The 12262-nt window shown below is 37.5% G+C and overlaps 1 protein-coding gene across 2 annotated transcripts in view; it reads left to right on the top strand.

Moving 5' to 3' along the window:
• CDH12 (cadherin 12) overlaps positions 1–12262 on the top strand; it is a 170484-nt gene that overhangs the window by 116977 nt on the left and 41245 nt on the right. For both annotated transcript variants that reach the window (XM_074146586.1, XM_074146585.1), the window contains 2 exons: positions 2375–2562; positions 10781–11034. In XM_074146586.1, the coding sequence (XP_074002687.1) occupies positions 2375–2562; positions 10781–11034 (442 nt within the window). The remainder of the gene's footprint in view (positions 1–2374; positions 2563–10780; positions 11035–12262) is intronic.

Below are 12262 nucleotides of genomic sequence, written 5' to 3'. Positions count from 1 at the left end.
AAGTCCCATAAGCTTTATAGCCAGGTACAGTATTTTATAGAGAAATGTTTGTTTTAATGAATCTGAGTGCTCTTCAGTTCACTAAGAATAGATCAACTAGGCAAAGAAGGAAAAATCCATTATCATATGCTCTTACCTTTTATGTGCACCAAAATTGTGGCTGTAAAGGGCAAACACTGCAGCAATGATTTCTGTTATACAGTGTAAGTGTCTGTAAAAGACCTGGACATCAGAGATAGAACTATGTTGTGGAAGTGTAATATAAGATTCAGGTGTGGGCAGAACCCTTTTGGATCCCTTTTCTTCAACCTCTCCTGAATAACTTGCATAGCAGAGACCCAGTAATACACATATTTGTAAGTGACATTAGATAATAGGAGAATTTGTAATTGTCTCCTGCGTACCATGGTAAAATTTTATTCTTTACTCAGAGTCATTGAAGTACAACTAAGAAATAGCTGAGGCTCCTCTGTCTTGATGATATTTTGCATCTTAGTGCTCCTCTTCAGCTGTTAAAAAGAAATAAGAAGTAGTAAAGCTTCCTTTAGTCCATTCCCTTGGAAAAAGAGGAAGGAAAGGTTCCTTTAGTATGTTCCCATGGAAAAAAAGAGTGCAATGATAATTGCACAACCTTGAGTAGCTCAGTCAATGAGCGCCACACGGTAATGTCCAAATGTGGCTGCTGACAAAAGCGGACTTTACTTACAAGGATTTTATCAAAGAAATAAAGCAAGTTTTGCCTTCAGATATACTTTGCATAGTGATAGACAGAGGGAGGAAGCACGCAAAACATTTTTTTGGAGGCAATCAAGTAGACAATTATATAGGTACCATAACCCAAATCACTAGCTGACAAAAGAGTAGGTTTGCTCCTAATCCAACAGTGCTAATGTCATTGTTTTTCCTCACCTGGAACTATTGTAAAGCTGAAAAAGCTGACACAGCATGCATTGTAAGGAGATAACAACAGGGAGCAGCGTCTGCTGTGTAATTCAGCAGCTGGATGTGAAAGTCATCTATCCTGCTGTTGCATGGTATCCAACTTCTCAGAGCCTTATTTTGTGAAGTGTGACTGAATGACTACCAGGAGGAAATCTCTGAGACATCCCCCTAATATGCCTCCCACTAGCCACAGATGTCTGCCCTGATATACTATTGAAAAAGAGGTGTAAATTTCCTCCTACGTATTCACACGTAGAGGAACAGAGAAGGCCATTGCCAATGTTTTCCTGCACTGAAGCGACTGCTCTGTGAGAGCTGATGGAGAATGACGCAGGAAAACAAAATGCGCAGCTGATGGGGCAAGCAAATGCCAGCTTTGTTCAGAGACAGGATGAAGTGAAACAAACATCCCGGGCCCACTGAAATCAGCTCCAAAAGCTGCTGGTGGGTTTGATTGCAAAGGCAGCTGCATGAAGAAAGGTGAGCACTACCTGCCCACTGGAAAAACTCGCCATGGTGGTGTTCACTACCAGCTGTGCAAAATAACAACTCCAGCGAGATGTGCAGCGAAACAACGAAGGCAGGTGCCTCAGCAGTGGTGTAAGAAACCAGGGCACAGTGGTATATACTAAAGCCTGCTGCTATGGATGTCATTAAAGTCAAGGGTGACTCATAGTGCTTTGGACCTTTTTGCTATTTTAACTATTATGTCTAGTATTTCTTCAACATAACAGTTTCCCTGAATGAAACCCTTTTGTCCTCAAATATTAGTAGTAGTTTTAAGTGTGTAATTTTCTTGTGATTTTTTTTAATCTTTTATTGACATTAATAGTAAATAAACTGAAAATAAAAATGTGCAGAGCTAAAAATTTATGTTTAGCACTGACATTTTAGTAAGAGCACCCTCTGGTGGCTAATGTATAAACAATGTATAAACAATGCGCTTTATCTCTTCCCCCCCCCAAGGTCTTGTACATGTAATTATAATACTGAATATTATGGAAATGGGTGAAAATCCTTTTTTCTGTTGAATTTTGCCTTTCAACCACTGTGAAATGCATAGATATATTTTGTAAAAATGAAAATTCAGATACTGAAAACTGTTAAATGTAGAGGGAGGAAAATGCTTATAAACATATACTGTCTACAAGTAGAATTTAATTAAAGATATAAATGTAGATAGATATCTCAAGAGATAGAGTTGCTAAGGCCCTTACAGTTGTACTGGACCAAATCTAGAAAATAGGGGAAATTAGCATGTTCAGTGAGTAAAACATGCATATGTTTTTCTAATCCTTTGTTGTTTTGATCTCATCATTTTAATTGGATGATTTAAGTTTGTTTATTTTGGACAGAGTCCATGGTTTTAATGAGATATACTATGTTAATTATCAAGAAATCCCAAGAATGACTGTCTACTTCTTTGTCACAGGTATCTTCCATTTAAAAGTACCTGAGTCCTCTCATGTTGGTTCTGCCATTGGAAGGATCAGAGCTGTGGACCCTGATTTTGGGAAAAATGCAGAAATTGAGTACAACATAGTTCCAGGAGATGGAGGAAACTTGTTTGACATCACAACAGATGAGAATACCCAGGAAGGAGTCATCAAACTGAAAAAGGTATGTGGCACCAATGGGGCGTATGTACCTATGGCTCAAGTGATGAACTAGGTAAGCGAATTAAATGTTGTGCAATTACATCTCATAAGTAACACACACTAGTTTGTATCTTTATTAGAATCTGTGTTTGCGATCTTAGTCTTAAAAGAGATTGGAGTTTAGCGTTTCATTTTGTATACAATCAGGTATGACTTTTCATAAATAATGTCAGTTTTAATGGCAGAGAAGTAATTCTTATTTCTGTCTAGAAAGTATAATTTCTCTTTTATGGAAGTTTCCCACCTAAAACCGCTATAATTCAGAGCATGGAATTGAAGAGCTATATTTTACATTTGAGATGATATATTTTATTTTTCAGCATTTTATTTTGAAAAAAATAATTTTATGTTTGTTATTTTAATAATGAAGCTGTTGTACAGTACTGTGGTGAGAAGAGTTTTTACTTAGGCTAGAAGAGTCCCAAGTGGTTGCAAATCGGCATGTCCTACTTCCAGTCTCCTATTAGTGTCCCAAATAGCTGGTTGTCAGATATTCCTGCAAGGTAGCACGCTGCATCTCAGCTGTTGATGTTGCTTTAGTGTAGTAGAATAAGTCCAAGATGACTGAATTTATGAATTTTGAAGATGGAAAGGATAAAAGTTATTTCGAATTTAGTGATTAAAGCACTCAGTAGGAGAGATCCAAAACAGGGACAGTCACATTTTAACGAATGGTTGTCTTCTGAGCCCAGGCATGTACATGTACACCAATGATCAATGTGCTTAGTAAGAAGAAACCTGAACCACCAGATCATTTTGAAAGGCCAGGTTATGTTTTATAGACAGCTCATGCTTGTAGGTGTAATTTTTGTAAAATAAACACATTTATGAGCTGAACGCTCCAGAAGGGTCTGGAAAGGAAAGAGTTCTGGACACATATAAGACAACCTTTAGGAAAAGAGAAGCTTAAGTTCCAAGAAAATTTAGAATTTAGCTACTTAAATTTCCCCTGGCTCTGACTATGTATCTATATTTGCATTATACGCATTCTAACACTGAAATTCCTGTCTTCAGTCTCTTGACCCGGGAAATAGTAAATTATCCATGGGTACATTAAAAGACCAGATGATGTCGAGCCACTTGTTCTTCTGCTACTTTTAGTGACATAAAACGGGAAGCACCATACATACAGGAAGTAATTTGTCAATGAAACATAAGCTCTTTGCACTCTTCACACACCCCCTTCTTTTCTGAGCAAAAGTTTGAATGTACTGCTTCCTCCTTATGTGAATTTGTAAACTTTGTTTCATTTTTAAAAATCATTCAGATCACCTTTTTTCCTCTATGCAGATGACTTAAAAATAACTCCACCTGGAACTGTCAGGCTGAGTGGCTTAAAACCCCTCTGTACGCACCCGGAAACAGCAATGAGTGGGAACCATTGAGAAATGAATGTTTGAGCATCAAGAGTGGGCTTTCAATAGGATTCAGATCTCCCTGGATTAGTCCTAAATCCCAGATGTGCTGCTTGCTTTTATATGCAGCAATGGAATTTTTCCATACTTATGGTTAAGTATTAGACTGTATGGACTAAACATTCAGATTGGCAATGCAAATTTAAAAAGCATGCATATAATATTTATTACCAATGAAGAGCATCCACATATGAATTTGCCTGATACAGTTATCTTAGGACCAGCATAGGCAAAATATCTGGCCACTTTTGAAATTGCTATATGGGGAATTATATAATATCTAACTGAACCACTAATTAAAAAAAAAAAAAAAATTACACAACTAATTCTATATCCAGATACTTTAGAGTTGATCATTGTATTTCGCTGTGTTTATTTAGTCTTTTCAGTAACAAGATAAGGCATATCTGAAAGCTTAGGGCACTTTTACAACAGCAGAACATCTGTTGATGTTGCCTAATGTAAACGATAGATCTCTGTGACTGAACAGAGGGTAAAAAAATATAATCCTAATCCCTTCTTAATCTTCTTCATCACCCCCAGTGAGCCTGAGGACTGTGACAGGCTGTGAAGGTCAGGGTATGCCAGCTTTGTTCTATTAAGGAGTATGGAAAGAAAATAAACCAAACACACAGCACAGAATGCCTTTATACAGACCCTACACATTGCCCTTCACAAAACTTTTCTCAGGGAAAAGGTCCCACTCGCTAAGATTTAAATGATCCAAGTGTTTTAAAACATTTTGGAATCATCCACTTAAGTTCCTTGCTGGATCCCACGTTAAACAAGAAAAATCCGGATTCTTAAAGGTGCTGTTAAGTGAGTTGACTTTTCATATGCTCTATGCTTGTAATAATATGAATGTGTTTCCATGGGTTGCAGTTTTCAGATTGTCAGAAATGCTGGACATTCACAATTCTGTAGACACGTATTAAAATGCACGCTACTCATACAGTACAAGCTTGCAACAGCACTATTCATTTGCCTACACAGAAGCAATTTCACATTGCATAATGTCTAAAACGCTTATTTGACCTTGTGGGATTATGTAAATATATAAGTTAGGTATGTATTTAAGTCCTTCTTTGAATCAAAACTGGTGAATGAATAGGACCAGCACTTTCAATGATGAATTCTCCATAATAAGCAAAGACACTAATAAAAAGTGCCACGTGCTTTAGAAACACGTTTGCACTTTTTTTCTGTATCATAGCATATTCTGATGCTGTAAGTGCTGCAGTAATTCAGTGCTGAACCATTTAAAAAACATTTTAAGGTTTGTTTTTATTTTTTCTGAAAACTTTCTTGCAGCCAGAAACTCAGTCACTGCGTAGATGTTTTTTTTCCCTGTTAAAAAAAAAAAAAAAAAGAGACATTTCTATATCAAAATTGAGAAAAATGAAGCCTTCCTGGACTACATTTATTTTTGGTGGAAAATACATTTGATGATAAAAAATTGCACAAGCCAAAGTTTTCCTTTCAGCACACTAATTGGCAGAGGCAAAAGGCCATTCTCTGTTTCTCAGACACTAAATGGGCACAAACACCTATAGCACCTATAGGTGCACATCTTAAATCGTCTGGTTTGGTTGCTAATTTATTTTCATGCTATGATCATGACAAGCTTGATTACTACTCCTCTTGTGCTATTTACATATATTAAAAATGGAATAGCTTTTCTTATATTCTGCTAAAGAAGTGATCCAAATGCCATTTAGCACTACTGTGTGGTTAATGCTGTGATTGCTTCCTCTCTCTCAAAAAAAGGGGGGAAATAGTATCAGTAAAAAGAGGGGGAAATGTCTGGCTTTAGGATAGTGCTGCATACAGTTCTCTGTAAGGGTATGAAATATTACTATATTAGGAATAGAGTGACCAATTTCTTCCCTTGCCTGGTGCTATTTCATACAGTGTTTATTGGGTTTTATATTTATATAGTATCTGTCATCCTACCTGAATGCTTCAGCAAACTACAGTGAGCATAAGCTACAAGAATCAGGGTGACAGAAGGGACCACCTCCTTCGTACCGGAGTGTAGTGGCCTCAGGTGGAGCATGGAGCAGTGCTTGTGGATATGAAGGGAAATTGCATTAGTCCCAGGCAAGCTCCTGATTTTATTGAAATTGATAAGACATCTTTAATGATCATACCTGACAGAAAAGGAAAACAGAAGGATCCAACCTTCACTGAACAGCTGGCACTAAATTTTAAACTAAGGATGAGTTTATATGATAAGCCCATTGTGTGCAGAAGCCTCTTAATTGGCTCAATGTGAGCTAATCCAAAAATTGAGCAGGGTTCAAGCACTGAGTCTGGCATTATTTTACTAATTTCAGTAGTGTCGTTAAAGCTCAGGAAAAAACTGTTTCTAGGCTTCATCTGGTATGATCCTACAATACTGCACTGTACTGGGTGAGCTTCTCCATGTGGGTCAGTGGAAGCTCAGGGAACATCTGCATCTTATTTTTTGTAAGCTGTGTACCACTACTAACTGGTCAGGCGACAAAGCTGTATCCTTGAAATCACAGCATATCAGAGAGTACATAGCACTACATGATGAGAAACAGTAACTTTACTGATGATAAAATAACAGAAACTGTGAGGAACACGAACAGACCCAGTAGCTGCAGGAGGGTATTTGGAGTGTATATGTCCTTGTAACCTCAGAGGCCACTTTTAAAAAGCCTTTAATTGGAGTCGGAAAGTAGAAGTTTGACTGTTGACTAAGCTGAGTTGTCTTGCTCATGGGACAGCCAATGTATGTAGTGCTGGGACATTGTTATAATGTAAGACCAATCTGATGGCATCTGTACACCATAATAGTGAGCATAAGGCAAGTCTGCTGGTGTCCCTCAGCCAGAATTTCATTACTGCTACTATTTGGTTTAAAAGCAAGACTGTACACTGCTCACCTCACTCCACCCCTTCATTCTCCAGAGGCAGGGAATCATAGAATCATAGAATGGTTGAGGTTGGAAGGGACCTTGAAGATCATCTAGTTCCAACCCCCCTGCCATGGGCAGGGACACCTCCCACTAAACCGGGTTGCTCAAAACCCCATCCAGCCTGGTCTTGAACATTTTCAGGGATGGAAGTATTCTGTGGGTGTGTGCATAGGCACTCTCTGCCTATAATCGTAACTCATGAACTTGTGTGAGTGGGTATTGTGGTTTTGCATTTTGAGGAGGAAGCAGGTGATATTAAGTCCTTCAGTACAGGCAGAAAGTGCTGACTCAGGTGCAGATGCAATCATAAAGACCATGGCAGCCACAGAGAAGAATGAGCTTCTTCCCTTCTTCAGATACAGAACATACATATATTTTGCCCACTTCCCATCAAATCTTGAAACACTCACTTCAGATTTGGTCAAATCCACAGCTCTTGCTGTAGATTTGGCCTACAGATCTCCTTTTTCACTGTGCATTCTCATGTCTGTAATTAATGAATGTTCTTGATTAACTAGAGCTTCCTTTAATAAATCAACCTGCTCTATAATCCGAATTATTTCCTTATGGTATTTAAAATCCAGTGCAGAAGTGCAGTTACTGAAACATGTTGATGCACAGCAAGTAGTCTGATGACAGTATTTCACAAACCATATAGATGGTCAACTCATCTTCAAGGGGAAAGTGTTACCAGGTTTTGAGATGGGCACACATGACACAGAATTGTTTTACAGTTGCACAACGCCAGTATGAAGATAAGCCTAAATTAATATGTGCTTCCTCTCAACCCAGTGCTACTGTCCATATGGCCTCGGGCTTAGAGTCTCATCCCAAAATATAGCTTTTCCATCATCGTAGGTGTGGATCATGAAAGCCTGTATCACAAACAATGCTGTTGTAGCTTTATTTGTGGATAAAAGCAGAAATTTCTGGAGTTTCTGGTCCTGCCTCTTTGTGAAGCAGAGTAAAATGACAGGAGAGTTCTTTTCCCACCCTTGCCATTCTTCTCATCAGTATTCATTATATCTTTCAGCCCATTCTTTTTTTTTAGTTCTTTAATTCCCTCTCTCTCTCCCCTATCTAACCATCTACCTATCTAATATATAAATTTAGATACAGATACATCTATATAGTAACACTTCTTAACTTCTTCCTTGAATATGGGAAACAGTAATATTTCAAAATGTATTTATTTCTAACACAGAGCTGTTTATGTGCTTTCCTAGTCATACTAAGTAAGCCCCTTCGTGGTACTTCCAGAGTTGCAAGATAAAGTGATTTGTCAGTATGTGGTATTTGATTTTGGGATTTGTAGAAAGCCTTTGCTGCACACAGCTGTGTATATGCTGATAGTGCTTTACTATGCAACTATATAGAGCAGCTTGTAACCGCGACACAGGAAAAGGCAGATAAGAACCAGTAAGGGGGCCAAATACATCTATTGTCACTGGTACTTGGAATATCAATTAGAAATACTCCTCTAATGGTTGAATAGTTCACAGTTAGTAAGACATTGCCTTAATATTAGCAAAAATGCTGTTTACTGTGGAAAACTCATATCTTTTGTAAAATAAAAACCTTATTCAAACAGCTTTCTGAATATAATTATTTTTATAGAAGGAATAAATATTTCTATTGGTTATTTAAAAAAAAACAAAAACAAACAAAACACCTCTGTGAAATCATCCCATTAAAATGTGATTAATTGAAAGATGTTTCAATAATCTTACAGGGTTTTTTTGTAAGATTTTTAACATTCTGCTATGTTTATACCCTTACTGAAAGACAGCCTGCAAGGACTGCATAGATTTTGGCTCTTTCCATTAGCACATCTATCCGCAAATATACTCATGCATCACAGGAGCCAGACTGAACAGTTTTATTGCAATTTTGGGGGTATAAAAGACACACACAAGGCTGCAGTTAGAATTACTACTTAATTGAGAGCTTAGATTTGTTGCTTTCTCTGTCCTAATCATTTATTTCTAGCTTAACCCCTCAGACTTCTTCCATTCCAGACTGGTTGTTTAAACACCAGGTTTTCTCCCCTTAATATATATTTTTTGAAAATGCATTAACAATTTATATAATAATACGGAGAATATTAGGGGGGTGGGGTCTGTTTGTTTGGAAGGAGATTTTTTTTGCATTGAATAAACGTATAGTAACTTGACTAGTATGGAAACTGAAAAGACAGTGTGGTAACAATGGATAATGAAGCAGCATGTACATTTGTAATGAAGGCAATAGCTTAGGGTTTCACCACCGTGGCACAAGATCTTCCACACTTAATTTTGTCTGTTTCTTCTCAGTCTTATTTTCTTCTCCTTTTTGTCAGTCCAGTCATGAACGTGCAACTCATACTGGGTGTTACTGTGAATTTTGTCTGTAGAAGGATAGTTGCATGTGGTAGTGGATTGCTTAGTAGTACTTGGCTTTTAAGCCTGATTATTTCTATGACATATAGACTTGGATGGCTAATTTTAAATCCCCAGCTCAGAAAAGACTGACCATGTAGTTTATTAAAATTATAAAATCTTTCATAAGGATTTGAAATCATTATGCTAGCTGTTCAGCTAATGTAAGTCAAGGTAACTCAATTGATTTTAATGAAGCTACTTCAATTTACACCAGCCAGTCACCTGGCCAATTATCTCCTGTTGTGATAAGAACAGAAAATGTCAGAATTTAAATCTATCCTAGCTGTGACAAATGACTGGAAACACTGCGGTAATAATGGCTGGGGAAAAAAAAAAAAAAGACACTGAAATATTCTTGCTTATACACTTGTGATCCTGCTCTCTTTTCCAGATAGCATAACCTTTCCCGTTAGAAAATTTCCAATTTGATAATTATAGGCAGAAACCACTAGGTGCCAGTGTTACCCAGACATCAGGAAAAGACTGTCAGTAACATTAAAAACAACATGAAAGCAAATGCAGCTAAACCCTTTAACTGAAAATAAAACTTCTGTGTCTTTTCAACCAAATAAGACTCCATTAGAGCTTTTATATTATTACTTTTCTAAAAGAAAAGGCACTAAATTGATCTACATTGACAGAAACCAATACCAAAACAATCTGATTGCAGGATGCGTTTCCATCAAAAACCCAGATAGGTACACAAAGGTTGCTCTGCTGCTTTCAGGACCTTATGGATTACACCTAGGATCATAAGACAGAGTCAAAGTCTGCATTTTTCAAGATACATTCAGTTCAAATAAACAACATGAATAGCAGTTGACTGCTAAGATGCACATTTTACAGGAAAAACTTGGTTCATATGAAGTTTGAATTCACATTCCAAGCCACACCTGAAGTTTGGTTTCACCCATTGGTACATATTGGAGTTTTCATTTGGGTTCGTTTCCATCATTGTCGTGGTCCTTTGAAAGCTTTTCCTGCTAAAAGAAATGGAAGTCTTCCATTTAAGGAACTGGATCAGCTAGAGACAGCTGATTGCCTGTGAGTTGTGAATGCAGATCTCTGGCTAACCTGCACACAGCTCATTTGCAAGAGATGAATCTCACTCATTTAACTTCAGACATCTACAGCGTAACTGTTTACATCTATTCCAGTCATCCTGATTTTTTTGATGCAAAGAAATCGTCATTTCCTGGGTATGATTCATCTGGCCTATTTCAGAAACCACCTTGCCATGAGATGAACTGCAAAACAAGTTTAGATTATTAGCTAAGGAGCTAATAATCTCAGTTTACACTGAAGGTGTCTTAAGCTATGTCAGATTTATTCTACCAAAGTGATTTTGCAATTTTTAATCTTTAGACAAATCTGATGTTTTGCTTTTTTTCTTTCTACAGCCGTTAGACTTTGAAACAAAAAAGGCATACACCTTTAAAGTCGAGGCCTCCAATCTCCATCTTGACCATCGATTTCACTCGGTGGGTCCATTCAAAGATACTGCCACTGTGAAGATAAATGTATTGGACATGGATGAACCTCCCGTTTTCAGCAAGCCAACGTACACAATGGAGGTTTATGAGGATACGCCTGTGGGCACCATTATAGGTGCAGTGACAGCACAAGACCTCGACGCTGGCAGCAGCTCAGTTAGGTAAGAAAGTTTTTCCTCCTTCAATAACTCTCAGACAATTCAAAGTGCTGCTGGCAGTGAGAATCTTAGTAAGAAGATACAGAACGTTCCAAGTATGTCACTGTAACAGATAACTGCTGCTCTGAAAAATATGGAAAAGATATGCTAGTTTGGGTGTGTTATCTGGAAAAATACATTAAGTGTTGACAGCTTCTTATCGTACAGATCATACAAGTTATCGTGCACTGATATGACTTCAGAGATGGTGTACTCAGGCTAAATAAAAACATTGTTTTGCCTGGTGTCTGGGGCTTCCACAAAAGCAGCTCTGAAGTACAAGAGTAAAAAAGGAGGTACATGCTATGTCTGTGTTATACCTCAATGGGTGACAGTGAGCATTGCCCCTTTCACAAGAATCACTAATGCTCTACACCTGGTAAAGAACAAATGCTTTGATAAATACTTGCTACACCTGTCTTGGCTAAGGCTGTGGGGATGTGATTGTTGACCAACATGGATGGCTGTGTTCAGCAGACTTCAGCACAAGAAACCCTTGTAAGCAAACCCTCTTATTTTCTGGTATAGCTTATTTTCCTGAAATGAAAGGGAGAGGGAAGCTGTTATACAAGTGTAATATATTGATTTTGCTGATGTATTTCCAGCCACATTAGAGACTATGAAGTGAACCAGACTCATGTAACAATAAAGAAGCTCCTGTGCAGATGTGGTCTAAGATGTAGGCAGTCATTGCATATACTTCCAATACCAATTAATGTTGGAACTACCTGACTTCAGGAAATATTTTTATTCCCAGACTTCCCTGAGCAGTATTGCAGACATAATGGAAGTCATCAATCTTTAAATATTAATGTTTATCAAGTGGGACTATGATGGAACAGGGAAATGCTGCTAGTGTCTACCAAGTGCGTATACATTCATGTATATTTGACTACCAATTTAATTTGGGCTTTTTAATCCATGTTTATTGGCTATGTGTATTTTGACTCAGTTCTTATATTCTTGAAATTTACAATAAACATGCTAGATGATACGTTGGAATCACATGCAAAAATTTAACATGCAACAGTGACTGTTTAGCTCCTGCTTTGTCAATTCATTATTAATTATTGCTTAAAACTATTACTAATGTTGTTTGTTTCACTACTTTTTTTAATACATACAGTTCTGTATTAGAAAAGAATGAAGAATGTGTTTGTGAATCTGTGACACATTCCTTCCCCGACAAAGG

Source organism: Numenius arquata, chromosome 4, assembly GCF_964106895.1.
Source record: "Numenius arquata chromosome 4, bNumArq3.hap1.1, whole genome shotgun sequence".
Classification (NCBI taxonomy): Eukaryota; Metazoa; Chordata; class Aves; order Charadriiformes; family Scolopacidae; genus Numenius; species Numenius arquata.
The sequence above is the reverse complement of the archived record's forward strand: the minus strand, read 5'-3'. Positions and strand labels throughout refer to the sequence as shown.